The 20,896-nt window shown below is 37.8% G+C and overlaps 1 protein-coding gene across 1 annotated transcript in view; it reads left to right on the top strand.

Annotated features, from left to right (window-relative positions):
* RhoGAP100F (Rho GTPase activating protein at 100F) overlaps positions 1–20,323 on the top strand; it is a 660,953-nt gene extending 640,630 nt beyond the window's left edge. Inside the window, exons 15-16 of the mRNA XM_067148290.2 lie at positions 5,983–6,178; positions 19,779–20,323. Of these exons, the coding sequence (XP_067004391.1) occupies positions 5,983–6,178; positions 19,779–20,323 (741 nt within the window). The remainder of the gene's footprint in view (positions 1–5,982; positions 6,179–19,778) is intronic.
* The last annotated feature ends 573 nt before the right edge of the window (positions 20,324–20,896 follow it).

The following is a 20,896-nucleotide window of genomic DNA, read 5'->3' as shown; positions in this document are numbered from 1 at the left end:
TGTCGGTACTGGCGTACCGGTACGCGTCACCTATTCTCCGAATGGAGCAGTGACAACCTGCTCCAGGAGCCTCTTCTCTACCGGTCCACTGCTACTGTGACAGTGTTGCGATGCGATTTGCAGTTTGCTGCTACCGGTCCACTGCTACTGTGACAGTCTTGTGCTGCGACTCACAGTTTGCTGCTACCGGTCCACTGCTGTCTGCTACTGTGACCAAACTGTGACGGTCTTGCGCTGCGACTCACAGCGTCCTGTACCGGTCCACTTCTGTGACAGTGTTGCGCTGCGACTCGCAGTTTGCTGTACTGGGAAGTGTTGTTACTGCTATTCGCAAATGGTCCAGTGACACAGCCGTCGTCGTCCCGTACCGTTAGGGAGGTTATGACAAGAACATACTGGTATGGTGTTCAATATTTCATGTGAACGAAAGAAATCCACAGTAATCTACTTCAGCATTAAAACGTTTCTACAAATAATAATAATAATAATAATAATAATAATAATAATAATAATAATAATAATAATAAGAAGAAGAAGAAGAAGAAGAAGAAGAAGAGACCAATCAAAATGGCATAAGATTGATAGACTTTTGTAGAAACCACAATATGATATCAAAATCTACGTATTTTATGAGAAAACCTAATAAACTTAAGACATGGAAACATCCTGATTGGAGAAAAGGAGAATGGCAATTAGATCATGTTTGTATGGAAAAGAATTATCATAAGGAAATCAAAAAAGTTAAAGTACTTAGAGCAATAGACATAGGGTCTGACCATTACATGGTGAAAATTAAAATTAAATTCACACCAGTAAAGAAACCAAAATCAAAATGTAAACTGAGAAAAGTTTATGATCCCCATAAACTAATAAACAATGAACAGTATAAAGAACTAACTTGAGATATTGATAAAACAGATAAATTAGAAGAGATCATACCGAAACTAAAAGACATAGCTGAGAAAATAGCCTTGCCAAGTCCAAGGAAAAAGCATCAATGGTGGAATGAGGTATGCGATAAAGCATTTGAAAGTAGACATCAGGCATGGTTAAATCATCAAAGTCAGAAAACAGAGACATTGTATGAATAATTTACCAAGCAAAGAAAATTAACCCAAAAAAACCATCAGAAATATTAAAAGACAAAATCAAAAAAGCATTATTCAACAAATAGAAATAGATCACAAAAAGACCAATTCTAGGGATTACTATAAAATATTTAGTAAACAACTTCAAAAATATGAACCGCCAACACTTATGCTAAAAGATAAGAACGGAGAGATGGCACATAATAAAGATAATACACAAATTCTAGCAGACAGATTCAATAAATTATTGAATTGTGAAGAACCAAAAGAACTGCTTGATATAAACACAGACATGCCCATTAAAACTCCACCAGAAAATATCGATCCTCCTAGCTTTGATGAAGTTAATCAAGTCATTAAAGAACTGAAAAATTATAAAGCTTGTGGGGAAGACCAAACATTTGCCGAGTTGTGGAAAAATGCAGCAGAATCAATTAGAGAATCGCTTCACCAATGCTTGATTAAAATTTGGAATGATGAAAAATTACCGGACCATTGGACAACTGCAGTAATCCACCCTTTACACAAAAAAGGAGATAGAACAAATCCTGATAACTATAGAGGAATATCACTCCTGGATTGTACTTATAAAATATTCTCGAAAATAATTTACAAATGGTGCAAATATCAACTGGAAAAAGAATTAGGGGAGTACCAGGGAGGATTTTGACCATGGCGTAGTTGTCCAGATCAAATCATATCACAAAAATTATTAATAGACATCTACAAAAGAAGACAGAAACAAATGATTATCACTTTCATAGATTTTCGGAAAGCTTATGATTGCATTCACCGACCTTCAGTATTAAAAATATTACTAAATTTTGGATTACATGCTAAATTAGTTAAAATGATAAGCTTAACGTTTACAAACACTAAATCAAAGATGAAGTTTAGAGGTGAATTATCTCAAGCATTCTCAATCAGAAAAGGACTAAGACAAGGTGATGTACTATCACCACTTGTGCTTATACTCTGGAATACTTGAGGAGAGAATGGTATAAAGACAAAAACAAAAATATAAAAATTGGATGCACTAAAGATGAAATTAACCTAAATTGCTTAGGATTTGCAGATCATCTGGCACTACTAGCTACTAACCTTAATGAAGCTTGGAATCAAATCACAAGTCTCCAAACTATTGCTGGAAAAATAGGATTAACAATTTCATTTGAAAAAACTAAAATAATGGCAATAGATCCCTTTTAATAAGTAGTGTTCTGATATGTGGGAAAGAAATAGAAATTGTAAAACAGTTTAAATACCTTGGAGAAACCATAACATACAACTTAAATGAAAAAATTTCTCGGACAGAGAGAACGAATAAATTATCCAGAGCCCAAGAAGTAACCAGAAATACATACAACAAGAAATGTTTATCAATAAATACAAAATTGAAACATTGTAAGACTGTAGTCCAACCTGAAATAACTTATGGAAGTGAAACATTATTTAAACTAAAGCAAAAGAATAACATAGACAAAATGTTAAAAATAGAAAGAAGAATAGTAAGAACATGCATTAATAAGAAGTACCAAAAAGAAGGAGAATGGTGTATCATCTCAAATTCAACAGTATATCAGGAAATAGAACCTATAACGGATTTCATGAGAAAGAAGAGAATATCATTCTTTGGTCATCAGTTGAGAACACCTCAAGACGGGTTAATACCGGCACGCAGAATTTTGGAAAAGCTTTGGAAACAAAAGCAACAACATGTCTGGATAAAAGAAATAAAAGAAGACATGAAAGAATTAGACATAACACTGGAGGATTTAAAGAGTAAATCAAACAAAGTAAATAAATTGAAGAATATTAAGTTAGATTCCTACCAAAATGTGATAAAAGAGAAACAACTAAAAGGGTATTTTCAGAAGAAGAACGACAACGAAGATCAGATAGAATGAAGAAATACTGGAAGATCAGAAAAGAAAAAAACATAAAACATCATAGAAGAAGACCGGACATAAATTGACTACAGTGGTCCAATGCGGACATAAAAGCATAATAATAAAAAAAGTACGAGATGTAAGGAAAAGTAAAACGAAATACGTAAAAGTCGCGTTTTTATTTTCATCGCGTATAATAATAATAATAATAATAATAATAATAATAATAATAATAATAATAATAATAATAATAATAATAATAATTTATTATTGTGATTATTATTAATGACTGTTTTTCTTAACATAGTTAAAATATAGTCAAACGTCACTTCTAATACTATAACTAATCATTTAATCTGCCGAATATGATCAATGAACATTTTAAATTCACAACACTAAATACTTTTTAAAATGTCAGATATTTCAAAATGATCACCGGCGATTTCTAAACAACATTATAGGTCACCATTAATGTTGCCATTATAGGTCAGTCACATGTCAGAATCTTAGGGAAGAATTGCACACAAAATGTTATCATTTTCCTAGTTGGGAAGTAATTGGGTAAAAGTAATCAGATTATTTGTAATGATTACATTTTAAAAATTACTTGTAACCGTTACTCTTTCCAAAAAGTCTACTTGTAATTTACTTCTTGAAATAAAATTGTGCCAGGCAGAGTAGCTTGGTCGGTACAGTGCTGGCCTTCTGACCCCAACTTGGCAGGTTCGATCCTGGCTCAGTCCGGTGGTATGTGAACATGCTCAAATACGTCAGCCTCGTATCAGTAGATTTATAGACAAGTAAAGGAACTCGTGCGGGACTAAATTTTGACCGAATATCGTAATAGTAGTTAGTGGGACGTAAAGCAAATAACATTATTATTAGTAGATTTACTGGCAAGTTAAAGAACTCCTGCAGAACAAAATTCCGGCACCTCTGCGTCTCCGAAAACCGTAAATGCACTTATTGGGACATAAAACAAATAACATTATTATGCATTATTTATTAATTGAAGATAAAAAAATATTTTCGATACTTTCTACCTACCACCAGTGTGCCAGTATCGAATCGGATAAGACAGGCGTGATCATGACATAATCGAAGAACAGAGCAAATCGTGCATTCGCTGACTACGTAAGCCTACTATGCTATGTTCCTCAGCTCCATTTGTGCTTGTACCGGGTGTCACTGGACCGGTAGCATGTCACCGTGCTATGCATGCTATGCCATGCTCCTCAGCTCCATCTGTGGTTAGACCGGTTTGTCACTGGACCGGCAACGTGTCACTGCTCCAGTCGTGTCACTGGAGCAGTTGGAGCAGTGACACATTATATCTGGACCGTCACACCTCTATTACACTCAGAATTGTCACTCAGTAGAGGCAGGATGTATCAGTAGTCCATCGGTGATAGAAAAGATGGGAGACAGAGGGTTCCCACAGCTGCCTAGCTCCACCAGTGCCACCTCACTGCAATGATGAGTATCTGGACAGAACAATCACTCGGACTACCCTAACTGACTGAACAGCAACCACACATGCAATCAAAGCCACTGTGACCTCTTATGTGTCTGCATGAACAATAAACAATCAATTAACAGTTGGAGATAGGTTTATGAACTTATGTTCCTCTGGCCCTGACACCCTCTCATCATTGTGAATGACTCTGGTGGTACAGAGAGAGGGTGCGTTAGAGAGACAAAAGGAGAGCAGTGTTGTTCAGTGATGAGAATCACTTCTCTCTTGGACAAAGTTTGTAGACATGTGGATGAGTGGAACAATCCTTTTTATCTATTCACACCCACACCTGTGATTATGGTATGGGGAGGGCCATAAGGTATAGATTTTGACTGCCTCTGGTATTCATTGAGCGGAGCATGATGAATGTGGTGTTGTATGTCTGTGATGTAAATCCTGTTCTCCAAGCTTTTTTTTTTTTTTTTTTTTTTTTGCTATTTGCTTTATGTCGCACCGACACAGATATGTCTCATGGCGACGATGGGATAGGAAAGGCCTAGGAACTGGAAGGAAGCGGCCGTGGCCTTAATTAAGGTACATCCCCAGCATTTGCCTGGTGTGAAAATGGGAAACCATGGAAAACCATCTTCAGGGCTGCCGACAGTGGGGCTCGAACCCACTATCTCCCGATTACTGGGTACTGGCCGCACTTAAGCGACTGCAGCTATCGAGCTCGGTCAACCTTATTTTGACACACTACAGTAACCAACCTTCTGGCAGGATAACACATGTTCTGATGTTGCTAGGGCAGCACTGCATGCACTACACAGTAAATGCATACTATCATAGCTCACTAGATCTCCAGACCTCAGCACCATCAAGCATATGTGAGACATAATGGGATGGTACCTGATATCCAGCACAGCCTCAGTAAGGACCATCGTCCAGCTATGCCAAATAGTACAGCGAGTGTAGATACTGTATTGCAGAGAGAGATATTCAGCATTTATCCAACAGTTTACATGTCAGAATCACTGCATGAGCGGCCATTTGAGGTGGTCATATTCCTTATTATTTTTTTAAAATGTTATTCTTTTTTTGCTAGTGGCTTTACATCGTACTGACACAGATAGGTCTTATGGCAACGATGGGATAAGAAAGGCCTCGGATTTGGAAGGAAGCAGCCATGGCCTTAATTAAGGTACAGTCCCAGCATTTGCCTGGTGTGAAAATGGGGAAACCACGGAAAACCATCTTCAGGGCTGCTGACAGTGGGATATTCCCTTTTATGGTGTCTACTATATGTGTTCCATTTTATATCCCACATACCTTCTTCTTCTTCTTCTTCTTCTTCTTCTTCTTCTTCTTCTTCTTCTTCTTCTTTGGAGCAGATATGTGTATTTCTATGGGTGTTCCTAAATGCATTTCCATTAGTATATTTCTTGAGAGCATAAAAACTGGTTTCATTTCCAACTGCAGAAATGACTCTAACCTTATAGACAACTCCGTTAGATACTCCATATAAACTTGAACTTTTTGTTTCTTTCAGTGTACTCTTATCTTCCTGATGGACCATTTAGCTTTGGTGGTGTCACAATCCGAACGAAACAAGATGTCGCCCCAAAACCTTGCCATTGTCTTTGGACCTGTACTGATGCTTCAGTCAGAAGAGGGGCGTGAGCTGGACTTCAATCAGCCTATTAATGTTCTACGCTACCTGCTTGAAATCTGGCCCAATAAGTCAGGTAAAGTGTCTTAGGATCAGTTTGTTTACTTTTATATTAATAATAATAATATGTCCTCGGCTACTATGTGCAGACATTTTGATTTGACACCTGGCATCTAGTAACATTAACATATAAGTACAGTAATGACTTTATGTATTATGTAGATATAGAACCTACCTATTTTTGAAAATACATAGCATTGGCTATACTTCAATTTGAAGTTAACATACCTTCTTGATAACTGAAAGTAAAACTGTTCCATGCAAATCCACGTCTATCTGTGCTTCTTTGACAGAACCTTTTCTAGAATGAAGAAGATGGTCATATATAAATGAAGTATGGCAGTAAAAATCTCTTGATTCACTCTAAATTGGACATTTCTTGCATTTTATAAGAACATTTTTTAAATACACATTCTTTCAACAGTGACATTAGATTTTAGTTTGTAGATGTCAGAGTATACAGCTTGTCTCATAACAACTCTTAATCTTTGTAACTTCCTTTGTCACCAGAGTCTATAATGGCAATATCTTATCGATGAACATTAAAATTTACAAATCAAGACCAAAAGAGTGTAAAGGTAGAAATCTTTTAATGGGATTAAAAAGGTGTTAAACTCCAGTTGCCCTCATACTCATTTCTCATTATTTGATTTAAGATTTTTTTGTATTCAGTGCATTTGGTCGGTAGATGCAGAGTGGGTCTCTGCCCATAAGCGGCCATGGCTGGTCTGTGGTCCGACAGCTTTGCACTCTGACTGGCCAGCTAAGCAGTGGAGGGGTGGCCATGGCTCTACCGTGGCTCCACGCCTCTGCATTCGGGAGATGGGACAGGGCTGGACCTCACAGCTGGCCCCAACCGTTGGCTGTCCAGAGAATGGTTTTCCATGTTTTTCCATTCTCCTGCACTAAGGCGAATGCCAGAACAGTTCCTAGTATAGGCCACGGCCACCAACCCCCTCACCTTCTCCGAGCATGTCATTCACCGTAACAAATCTCCCGGCCTGAGAGACAGTATCACCATCTAAGGGGCCCGCCTCCCCCTTCAGGGGAGGAATGAAAACATTTTAGTAGTAGTAGTAGTAGTAGTAGTAGCAGTTAGTGTATTTGTTTCCAAGAGTACAAATGGAATATTATCTTATTGTTATTCAGTGATTTCCTCAATTTAAGAAATAGATTTAATTTAGAGACAAATACTAAGTGAGGTATATCAAAAAAATGTATTCAGAAAATCTTACATAACACTACATTCCAACATTACATTACATATTTGATACATGGTCTATTGGAAGACAATTCTGATTGCAGTCAACTGTTCTGTGATGTACTGATTTGTGTTGATTGTTTATTTTCTGCACATGTTAAATGCTACAGCTGTACAAAGTGGTAATCTAAAAATTATAACATTATACTTGAAAGCCAACTCAAACAACCAGGTGAAATAGTTTGAGCTGTAATTTCATACAACAGAATAATCAAACCATATATATTTTATGGCTCTGTGGCTGGTAAGAAGTATTTGGAAATGTTGTCAATGAATGTAGTTCCAGGACTGTAGATCCTGTATAATAATTTTGATTCCTTGTGCTCCATCATGATGCTCTACCATACTACACCACCACTGAGACAAAACTGCCACTGGGGTCTCCTGACCTCATGTCTATAGATTTCTTCTTTCACAGCGAAGTCAAAGACAAAATATATGCCAAAAAATCCAGAACACTGGATGACCCTCAAGCATTCATTGAACTAGCATTTGAAGAAACTGACTGAGATATTCTCCACTTCTTGGATGCCTTTAGCTTGTGTCAATATGGGGAGAAACAAATTGAACATAAGAGGTATCTGTAAATCAAAATAAACAGTAATAAATGAGAAAGCTACAGGTGAACAGTGAATTTTGTGCCACCTTGTATAACAAACTAATATGAAACAGTGGTGAAAGATGACATGACCAAAACATTGGGATTCAGGTAGAGATGATAATTTAATAGTAATTGTAAAAGGATGATGCCCCAAGATGGCGACCAGTGCATGGTATCATGTGTTTCAGTCTCCAGGTTTATCAGTGATTTGAAGGTGTAAGATCGGCATTTACGTGTGGAACTTTCAACTAAGTGATAAGTAAAACCACCGTGCTACAAATAGTCACTTCAAAGTGTATCACAAGTAATTAACAACATAATCCTTCTTGTAAACAGCCATGCCAGGGAAAGGAAAGGTAGCAACAACAGACAGCCCAGTGAAGCATGCCCTACAGGAAGCTCCGAGAGACAAGGAAACACTCGCCACGCTAGCAAACATCATACAAGACCAGGTAGCCAGGGCCGTTATAGACCAGCTTAAAGCTATGATAGATTTTAATACCAAAGTAATTGAGGAGATGAGGGAAGCACTCGAGGCCAAAGATAAAACAATATCAGACCTCAGGGAACAGCTTGAAACAAAGACTGATGCTCTCGAGCAATATCAATGGCGGCAATCACTGCGTGTGTTTGGGATGCGAGAATCGAGTGGCGAGGACACGGACAAAATTGTCATCGAGATAGCTGACAGTATTGGAGTACATTTAACGCACAAGGACATAGACAGAAGTCACAGGGTAGGCAATGAGTAAAGATAAGCCGCGTCCAATAATAGTGCAGTTTGTGTCGTACCGCAAACGGAACGAACTATTTAAATCTAAAAAGAAAATTAAAGGAACGGGCAAAACAATCAGAGAAGACCTCACGTCAATCAGGATGAAACTATTGCAAGAAGCGATCACTAGATTTTCTGTGTTCAGTTGTTGGACAATAGATGGTACAATTATTGTGAAACACAATGGTGTGAAATATCGTGTGTCGAGCCGAGCGGAATTGGACAGGATTAAATAAACCGAGAGACCGAAACTAACATGGCATTGCACATTTTACAGTTTTAACTAACTTAGACACTAGACTTTAATTACTAGACTATAATTACTATTCCAACTATTACTTTTAGATTATATCTTCATTAGATTTACATATAACTAAGCAAGATAGAGTACAGGTTGGCAGCTCAAAGTGAGAGTGCTGCACATGCGTCTATTTTCGGCAAGGTTACTGGTGGTCAGCTGAGCGGAATCTCTGCTCCCATACCTACCCAGTCCCCTAATACTAATCCCCTTACAAATGCTTTTAACAACTTCCCAAATTCCTTACAGGTAGTACATGCTAACGTTCAAAGTCTAATTCCTCACTTCCACGAACTCAGAAACTTAATTGCTAAGGTCAACCCTCACATCATGAACGGGGAAACCTGGATGAAACCTTGGTTGTTAGATTCTTTTGTCCACCTCAAAAATTATACTTTGATCCTAAATGATCGCACAGGTAAAGCCGGCGGCGGAGTAGCTATGTATATTAGGAACGACCTAAAATATAAAATAATCTACAAAACAATTAGTGAATACTGCGCAAGGCCTGAGTTCATGTTCATAGAAATTGAGGCTTTAGATAAAAAGTGCTTACTGAGTGTAGTGTATCGCCCACCAAAGATTGGATACATCACCAACCTTGAGGACATTCTACTAGACCTCTTACCCAGGTATGAGCATGTTTTATTACCAGGAGACCTCAATACTGACATCCTTAACGACAAAATGACTGAGACTAAACAACTAATCAACATTTTTAAATCTTGTAACATGACGATTTTGCCATTTAACGCAACACATCCCACAGCCACGTCACATACATTACTGGACTTAATTGTGACGAATAACCGTGTCAGGGTCCTGACCCACGGGCAAATGTCTGCCTGTGGACTATCCAATCACGACTTCATTTATTTAGCTTATTCACTTAAATGCCCCAAGTACAGACCTAAATTAATTACATTCCGAGACCTAAAAAGTATAAATAACGAAGCCCTGTTAGAAGACGATGCAAGCATACCTTGGCATAACGTCCATATTTTAGACTAGCAAGATACCCGTGCTTCGCTACAGTATTATACTGAAATTTATAACTGAATGCTTATTGTTTTATATATAATCCGCCAAAATCTGCGATCTGACTCGTTTTCTGAGAGAATCAGCCAAAATTCGCGATCTGACTCGTTTTCTAATAGATTACGGCAAGTTTCCTCCCATTTTTCAATCTTTCTTTCCAGCAATCGATTTCGTACTTCCCAGGCTAGGTCCAGACATTCCACCTGGTCAGTTGTCCCTAAATCTTTGCCATCTTTTCCTATAAGCATTTTTAATATGGATCAAATCCTTCAGAAGATCCGGCGTGGTGTCGTCTTGGGTGCCTTGGCGGTACTGAATCCGCGGCCAGACTGCATTCTTAGTCATTACCCATCCAGGACCCATTTCCAGCACGGTCTGCACACTTGACGACGATTCAGAACATTATTATTATTATTATTATTATTATTATTATTATTATTATTATTATTATTATTATTATTATTATTATTATTATTATTATTATTATTATTATTGTTATTATAGATGTTCTGGACCCCACAGCAAGATGCAAGACCGCTACTTGGCGGTAAATTAGTACATCTGCTGCCATTGTCATTGTTGACAATGTGACCAGCACCATTGTCGCGCGTAGGCAAGTGTGCTGAATTTCTGGCGATACGAACGACATATTTCTGTGCATTATTGACCTTATTATAGAGGTGAACAATTGGATGGTCAATCTCATTCCTATCGTTTATTTCAAATGTGTTTAAACTTTTATTTATTTGCCAGGAGAATCTACTGTAATCTAAGAACATTCTTCAAAGGAAAATATGGCTCGTGAAAACGAACCCAGGAAAGCTTAAAAATGATCGGTTTATGATCAGAATAAGTACATCAAAAATCTACAGCCTGTTACCAGTCATTCGACAGGGTCAGGAATGGAATGAATAAAGCACTCCTCTGGGGCAATGATTAATGAATAAGAAATGAAATGAAATTATATTGGATAGTATTGCTGGAATGAATTATGACAGGGAAAACCAGAGTAACTGGAGAAAAACCTGCCCTGCCTCCGTTTTGTCCAGCACGAATATCACATAGAGTGACCAGGATTTGAACCACGGAACCCAGCTGTGAGAGGCCGGCGCACTGCCGCCTGAGGAACGGAGGCTCCATATAAGTACATTATGAACAGTAAAATCAATTGGTCTCACCTCCTTTGACACCCGACCGCCGTTAAGTTTATTTACCCCCCCCCCCCAAAAAAAAATTAAAAGAAGGTGTGTTTCTTTGTGTTTAAAGGAGATTCCAAACACCAATGTTCACGTCTATTCCCTTCAGTTTTGAGATATAAGTGTCCCCATAAAAATAATTCACTTTTATTTTGCACTTCCTTTCACACTCCTCCCCCCACCAGGAAGTGAATTTTCCGGCAAAAGTACTTGTTTCTTTCATAGTACAGGATCTTCTAAATACCAATTATCATGACTCTAACTTCTTCAGCTTGTGATTTATGTGTCCTCATGGAAAGAATTCAACTCCTTTACACTCCCGCCCCCCAAGATGATTCCCCGCCCCCAAAACGCGTTTTTCTTTGTTTTTAAAGGAGACCCAAATACCAATTTTCACGTCTGTAACAACTTTAGTTTTTATTGGATGTAAGTATTCTCATATAATCAAGTCAATTAATTTTTCAATTCTTTCACCTAGCCCCCCCCTCCTCGTTGGATTTTCCGAGAATATGTGTTTCTTTACTTTAAAAGCAGATTCCAAATATCAAATTTCATGTCTGTAACATCTTCATTTTTGAGATATCAGTAGCCTAATTAAAAGAATTCAACACCATTTTCAGTCACTTTTACCCTCCTCCACCCAAGTGGTATTTCTAAAAACTAAAAATATATGTTTCTTATTTTTAATAGAGATAAAAAATACCATTTTTCACTTCTGTGACATGTTAAGTTTTTTGAGATATACTGTAGAAATTCTCATTTTAAAATTTCACCTACTTTTTAGTTCCCCTTAAGTGGAGTTTCCAAAAGCAAATCACCTACGTTTCTTTACATTTACAGAAGATTCCAAATACCACTTTTTATGTCTGTAACATTTTACGTTTCTCAGATATTCTGTAGATATAGTCTTTCAAAAAATTCACCCCAATTTGTCGCTCCTGTTTAACAGCCATAAATTGGATTTTCCAAAAAAAAAAATACGTGTTTCTTTATTTTTAAAAAACACAAAAGGAAGACCATCAGGTGGAGTCTCGTGCTACTACAATCCAGCACTAGGACAAGCGACTCGCATAGAGACAAGAAAAATCTTCAAATCGTAGGAATCTATAAAAGACCCCAGTGCTCAGCAGATGAAGTGATAGAAATCGTAATGACTGCACTGAACGAAACTGGCCCAGAGATTCCAACCCTGCTGGCAGGAGATCTAAACTGCCGAATAGACAGACCGAACAACAAATCAGAGGCACTATTTGAACTACTGGAAGAGGAAGGCTTCATCCTCAGCAACGAAGCACAGGATAAAACATACATCTCCCACAATGGCTCGAGCACTATAGACCTAAGTAAATTCGTGTCCGTCCGACTCATTGGCTGAATGGTCAGCGTACTGGCCTTTGGTTCAGAGGGTCCCGGGTTCGATTCAGTCCGGGTCGGGGATTTTAACCTTCATTGGTTAATTCCAATGGCTCGGGGGCTGGGTGTTTGTGCTGTCCCCAACATCCCTGCAACTCACACACCACACATAACACTATCCTCCACCATAATAACACGCAGTTTACCTACACATGGCAGATGCCACCCACCCTCATCGGAGGGTCTGCCTTACAAGGGCTGCACCTGGCTAGAAATAGCCACACGAAATTAAATTAAAAACTATAGACCTTGTATTCTACCGTGGAAATGACCTAAAGCTCAAGACCATAACTACCACCACAGAGTCAGCAGGCACACCTATAAGGAAACATCTCCCAGTAAGAGCAGAATTCCAGATAATATCGACGGAGAGAACCACACAAAATGAGCAGCGATGGACGCCAAGAAAAATAGTTCCTGATCTACTAGTTCAGAACATAAACATGGAAGAAATACTTAACACAATAGAAAGGGGCAACATTGATCTTGCACTGAGGAACCTAACTGAATCTCTGATGAAGTCTGCATCCCCAAAACCGACAAAGAGGAAAAGCAAACCCTGGTTCGACAGTGAATGCTACACAGCATGGAACCTGGTCCTGGAAAAACTGAATGACCTGAAAAAGATAGACACGAACGACGACACTCAAAGGCTCAAATATGTACACGTGAGAACGAGATATACCTCGCTCCTGAAGGCTAAGAAACAACACTATACCCAGGCCAAAGAAGAAGAATTAATATGAGAAGCAGAAGCAAAACCCTACAAAGTCCTAGAACCACAGAGAACCAACTTGACCCCAAGTATCTCAATGACAATATGGGAAAACCACTTCGCAAATATAGTTCAGAAGAAGAAAATGCAATACCATGCAAAAGGAAGTACCCCACTAACAGAAAAAGAAAGAATAACAGAAGACGAAGTTTGGCAAGCAATTGAAAAGAACAAACCTCGAAAAGCAGCTGGCCCAGACAATATCTCGAACGAGCTGATGAAAGGATCAATGATATATACCATTGTTATGGACAGCCCTATACAACAAGTGCCTAGAAATCATGGACACTCCTGCAGTATGGAGAGAATCGATGGTCAAGGTGATCTACAAAGGGAAAGGACCACAGAACATCCCAGAATCCTATAGAGGGATAGCCCTGGAATGTGCACCATTCAAGATAATGAACAATATCTTACTCAAAAAGATCCATAACAACATAATGGCAGTTATACTCAGGAACAGTACGGCTTTACTCCCGGAAGATCAACTATACAAGCGGTGCGACACGTACTCTAATTTATAAGCGAAGCCCTGGCTAAACCCAAAGGCTATGCATATGCAGCATTCATTGATTACAAACAAGCTTTTGATGGGGTAAACAGGAATAGAATACTGGAAAAACTAAAGCCTGTGTTAGACGAAGAAAGTCAGATCTTTAAGTTCATAGCAAGCATCCTCCGAGAAAATACAATCAAAATCCACGATAGCCTAATCCAATCCAAAGGAATCCAGCAAACAAACGGAGTACTCCAGGGAGATCCTATAAGCCCCATTATGTTTAACGTACTTACCCATGATGTGATACAAAGGATACAAACAGAAGAAGTGAGGATGTGGTTGTACGCTGATGACATGATCCTGCTCTCAGAAAGAAGAGAGCCCCTGCAAGTAGCCATAAACAAATTGGAAGAGTGGTCCCAAGAAAATGACCTAGTTATAAATAGGGAAAAGACAAAATTAATGAAATTCAGAAAAGGAGGAAATTTGGCAAACACTGATAGATTCACTTGCGGGGAAGAAGTACTAGAAATAGTCAAAAGCTACAAGTACCTAGGACTCACATTGCAAGTGACAGGACATGCCTTTTCCAAGCACATTGAAGACAGAGCTGTAAGAGCAATAAAGGCGACTTTCAAGATAAAGAAACTGAATCTACTATCCGTCACAACAGCCCTGAGACTATTCGACATAAAGATTGGTCCCATTGCCTCATACGGCATACAGCTTATATGGAACCACCTCACATACTCGAAACTGAAGCGATTAGAGGGAATTAAAACAGCCTACCTGAAAAGAATGCTCTGTGTCTCAAAATACACACAAAACAGAATAACGTATATCCTAGCAGACACAACCTTCTTTATAGAAGACCTGATGAAAGCTCATAATCTGATACCAACACCACAAAGCACCAGATTCCTAGAAGACAGGCGACAGAAAGTGAGGGACATCAATCCTGGACTCCTCACCACCCCAGCGATGACAAGCAACGAATGGAAAAAGGCCAACTACCAACTGCGCCATTTATAAACGAGAGTGGCAGCCCACGGACTACATCACCGAATATGTTCAACCAAGGGATACCACAGCCTCACCGACAGATGTCAGTGCACCATATGTGGAGGACCATGCAACACGTATCATATCATTGAGTGCAAAGACAGGACATTGACTTTGTCACACTATGCAAATGATGCTAATTTCGTTTAATTAATTAATACCTTGTACACAAAGTGTTTAATAAAATTGTGTATATTTATTTTTAAAGGAGATCTCATATACAAATTTTCAGTTCTGTAGTATCTTCAGTTTCTGAGATATATGTATCCTCATTAAAGGCATTCAACTCATTATTCATCCTATTGGGATTTACAGAAAGCAAAAAAATACATGTTCCTTTATTTTTAAAGGAGATTCTAAATACCAATTTTTACATCTGTAAACTTTTAAAGTTTTAAGATGTAGACACACTCATTTTAAAAATTCATCCCCCTTTTCACCCCCCATTATTTGGATTTTCCAAAAACAAAAAAATACCTCTTTCTTTATTTTTAAAGTAGATCCCAAACACCAATTTTCAGGTCTGTAATACCTTCAGGTTCTGAAATATAAGTAGCCTCATTAAAGGCATTCAACCAATTTTTCACCCTTTTCCACCCTTCCTATTGGGATTTTCCAAAAACAAAAAATACATGTTTCTTTATTTTTAAAGGAGATTCTAAATGCCAATTTTTACATCTATAAACTTTAAAAGTTTTGAGATATAGATACACTCATTTTAAAAATTCACCCCCCTTTCCCCCCCCCCCCATTATTTGGATTTTCCTAAAACAAAAAATCCTGTTTCTTTATTTTTAAAGTAGGTCCCAAATACCAATTTTCAGGTCTGTAATATCTTCAGGTTCTGAAATATAAGTAGCCTCATTAAAGGCATTCAACCCATTTTTCACCCTTTTCCACCCTTCCTATTGGAATTTTCTGAAAACAAAAAAATAACCATTTCTTTATTTTTAAAGGAGATTCTAAATACCAAGTTTTACATCTATAAACTTTAAAAGTTTTGAGATATAGATACACTCGTTTTAAGAATTCACCCCCCTTTCTCCCCCCCCCCCCCCCATTATTTGGATTTTCCAAAAACGAAAAATCTTGTTTCTTTATTTTTAAAGTAGATCCCAAATACCAATTTTCAGGTCTGTAATATCTTCAGGTTCTGAAATATAAGTAGCCTCATTAAAGGCATTCAACCCATTTTTCACCATTTTCCACCCTTCCTATTGGAATTTTCCAAAAACAAAAAAATAACCATTTCTTTATTTTTTAAAGGAGATTCTAAATACCAATTTTTACATCTATAAACTTTAAAAGTTTTGAGATATAGATACACTCATTTTAAAAATTCACCCCCTTTTCACCCCCCCTCATTAATTGGATTTTCCAAATCCAAAAAAAGTACATGTTTCTTTATCTTTAAAGAAGATCCCAAACACCAATCTTCAGGTCTGTAATATCTTCAGTTTCTGAGGTATAAGTATCCTCATTAAAAGCATTCAACCTCTTTTTCACCCCCTTTTCAGCCCTCCTATTGGGATTTTCCTTATTTTTAATGAAGATTCTAAATACCAATTTTCACATTTGTAAACTTTCAAAGTTTTGAGATATAGATACACTCATTTTAAAAATTCACCCCCCCTTTTCATCCTCCCATTAATTGGATTTTCCGAAAACAAAAAATATGTGTTTCTTTATTTTTAAAAGAGATCAAAATTACCAATTTTCAATTTTCAACCCCTTTTTCACCCTTTTTTGCCCCTCCTATTGGGATATTCCAAAAACAAAAAACAAAATATGTGTTTCCTTATTTTTAAAGAAGGTTCTAAATACCAATTCTTACATCTGTAAACTTTTAAAGTTTTGAGATATAGATACACTCATTTTAAAATTTCACCCACCTTTTCACCCCCTTAGTGATGGAATATCCAATAATTCTCTCTTAGCGAGCACCTACATCTTAATATGAATGTATCCCCAAAATTTCATTTCTTTACGTCCAGTAGTTTTGGCTCGGTGATGATGAATCAGTCAGTCAGTCAGTCAGGACAAGTTATTTTATATATATAGATAATATAGATGATAAAGTGGAATTCTTAAACACGCAACTGCTAGCTCATCTCAATAAACATGCACCAAAACGCACTGCTCGCGTAACACGCCCTGCAGCTCCATGGATGACTCAGGAAATATGAGACTTAATGACAGAGAGGGACAAAGCTTTCAGAAAATTTAAAACTAGCCATGTACCAAACGATTTTGACTTGTACAAGACCCTTTGTAACAGGACTACACAGGCCGTAAGGCATGCTAAAATAAGACACTCACAGAGCATTTTGCTAACCCGGAACACGACAACAATCTGGAAAGCCATTAAAAAAATGGGCATTGGTGGAAAGAAAATACATACTGCTGACTTTAAACTACCACTGGATGATTTAAACCAATACTTTACTACAAGACCCGTTAACATTGACGAGACTACAAAAGAACAGACGATTAACAAAATTCTACACAATGGCAATACTAACAATGGAGGAGAACGGTTATATTTTTCCCTAGTAACTCCTGCAGAAGTGAGACAAATTGCACGATCAATAAAGACAACTACGACAGGATGTGAAGAGATTGTTTCACAGTTACTGTTAAAAACTCTAGACGTAATCCTACCAACTCTAACCCACATCATTAATACCTCACTGATAACCAGCATATTTCCTTCCCTTTGGAAATGTGCAATTGTTCGCCCACTCCCCAAAACCAACAATCCCGTGGAACCCAAAGACTTTTGATCCATTTGCATTTTACCATTTCTGTCCAAAATTTTGGAGAAAATAGTTCACAGACAAATAACCGCATATTTAAACAACAATATGCTTCTTGACAAATACCAGTCTGGTTTTAGAAGCAATCATAGCACAACTACTGCACTACTTAAAGTTACAAACAACATAGCAGTATCCTATCCTGGATGTATTCCTATCTCTCTGATCACCAGCAGTGTGTGTCTACAGGTGAAAATTTATCTTCATGGCAAGCTGAAGAGACTGGAATATAACAGGGGTCAGTGCTAGCACCACTCCTATTTTCGATCTTCATTTCAGAACTAACACAAGTAATTAAACATTGTCAATATCATGTGTACGCAGATGACATACAAATATATACACATGCACATCCTCGTAACTTACCAACTGCAATAAATAATATGAATGACGACCTACAAAGAATATGTAGGTGGACCGATGACCATGCACTAAAAATCAATGCCCAAATATTGCAGTGTATTCTTTCAGCTACCCAAAAAACCCATGCACGACTTACAGGCATGCATACCCACTCAGTAACATTAAGAGGCACTCGGTTACAATTCAAAGACACAGTTAAAAACTTAGGGATGATAATGGATAAAAACCTTAGTTGGAACAATCATGTAACAGGTATATGTAAGCGAGTGTTTTATTCCTTACATTCCCTTAAGAAACTCAGAGATTTACTCCCCCAAAATGTAAGAAATATGCTTATCCAAGTACGGTAATTCCAGTATTCTACTACGGTGATGTAGTATACAGTAACCTGAATGCCTCACTTTCCATCAAGCTCCAAAAGGCACATAACACATGTGTTCAATTTATTTCAGATATACCAAGGTTTAGCCATATTTCTCCAGCATTTGATAGACTTTCATGGCTACGTTTAAGAGAGCGACGAAATTTACACACTGTTTCCCTGTTACATCGTATACTGAACCTGAACACCCCTGAATACCTTGCCACACAACTCCATCATCTTCTAGTATTCCTACCAGATCATCATCCACCTCAGTACTAAGCATTTCCATTCACCGCTCAACTGGCTACAGTAGATCATTTGTAGTCGCCGCCAGCCAAATTTGGAATTCCCTACCTGCTGAAATTAGGAGCATGTTAATTTTAAGGACACTTCCTCTAAAGCATTACTTTGTCAATTTTATATATTTTTCATCTAAACAGTGTTATGTGGCTGAAGATGTTGATAATATACGAAACATGTACCATTTTTGACCATTAAAAATTGCCTTAAGCAATCATTGTATCGACTAGGTGGAAAATAAATAAATACTTAATTGTGAATCTATTGAAGTGCGATACAGACCATGAAGCTGATTTTATGTAATTAAGAAACTCTGTCAAACCTGGTTAATAAATAATTATTATTATTATTCATAACATGGTAGGATTAGATCATAGCTAAGTTATTAGGTTAATTAAAACATTTGATTGATACCTTAAGATATTAAATTGTAGATAATTGAGTGTGTATTTAACTCTTCATGTAAGTGTATGTATGGTCGGACAGAATAGCAGGCTTCATAGCCTGAGTCCCGCCATATAAAACAAGACAATAACTAATAATAATAATAATAATAATAATAATAATAATAATAATAATAATAATAATAATAATAATAATAATAATAATTCATATTGATTTCAGAGAACCTCTGCAAGCACTGCAATCCTGTTAGGCCTACTTCTTTCAACCCACTGTATTTATACGGAATTTATTATTGGCTACCTTTGATGTGTTGTTTACTACTATATTTCAACTTGTCTCTAAGAGATGATAAATTAAACTCACTGTGTTAGATACATTATATGTCACTATGCTTATGATGTTTGCATATGTGAGGAACCCCAGATCATCAGTACTTCTTTCCACAGACAGTTCGGGAGTTCTTTGCACCTTCCCCCCACCTGTTGGCCTCCTCTCAGCAGCAGCCTCTACTGCCATCGCGCCTTCCGCCCGTGCTGAAAGCTCCTCCAGCAGTCACCTCTTCACCAGCGGGCGTAGCTCAGTGGTCCCTCGGTCGTGGGGGTCGAGGTACGGCCTCGAGGGGACGGAAGACTCCCGAGGCCTCTCTCCCAGTCGGTCCCCAGCAACAGGTAGTAGTGGTCTCATCTCCAGACTCTCCGACGAGTGAGGAATCTTCCCCCTCCCCCTCACCGGAATCAGAAGTGAAGCAGTCCATTCCCGCACAGAGGGCGGGAACATTGGGGAAGGAGCAGTTGCCTGAAGCAACATCACCCCAGCAGCAGGTGCAAACCCCCACTTCGTCCACCACCACTGAAGACTCTCGTAAAGGAGAGGCAGGCCGCGAAGCCGATGAAGAAGGTAGTGACGAGGTGAAAGAGGAAGATGCTGATGATGAAGATGGAATTGGAACAGAAGACGATGTCCACACGACCACCACAGAGGAAGAAGAGGAATGATAAGAGTATGATTCAGCAGGGTAATCGTTTGAGCTATTTAGTTCATTGTGCAATTCCTTAATATAATTGGAATGCAATCAAAGCTTTCTTTGGTACATAATGTACATTGAAATTGTGAGAAAAATCTGTCAGACCAATTTTTGATTGGTAGTATTTTGGACCATTAACGATAACTGGCTTTATTTTTTATTGGAAAATTTCTTTTAATATGTAAATATTGGAAAAAATTGTTGTGAAGCTCTCCACTTCTACGTTTAAAAGAAAATATTTATTAGATTTGATTCTCATTATGAAAAGTTTTTTAAAAGCTGTAGAATCTGTGTAAGGAATTTCTAACACTATACTTTGCTGTCCAGCAAATGCTGTACAAAGACCATAATCTTGATTAACCTCTTCAGCTCTTTTCTCAATAATGGGCAAATTTTAACAACTTGATTTTCCTTTGTCTTTAATTAAGACAAGCTAAGCTGAAAGCTATAGTCAGTGAAGATATATGCTAGCTCATTCTTGTATACTGAAGTGCGTTTCCACGCAAAAATTGTACATAGTAAGTCGATTGTTGCCTACAGATAA

This window comes from Anabrus simplex, chromosome 1 (assembly GCF_040414725.1).
Source record: "Anabrus simplex isolate iqAnaSimp1 chromosome 1, ASM4041472v1, whole genome shotgun sequence".
NCBI classification, from domain to species: domain Eukaryota; kingdom Metazoa; phylum Arthropoda; class Insecta; order Orthoptera; family Tettigoniidae; genus Anabrus; species Anabrus simplex.
The sequence above is the reverse complement of the archived record's forward strand: the minus strand, read 5'-3'. Positions and strand labels throughout refer to the sequence as shown.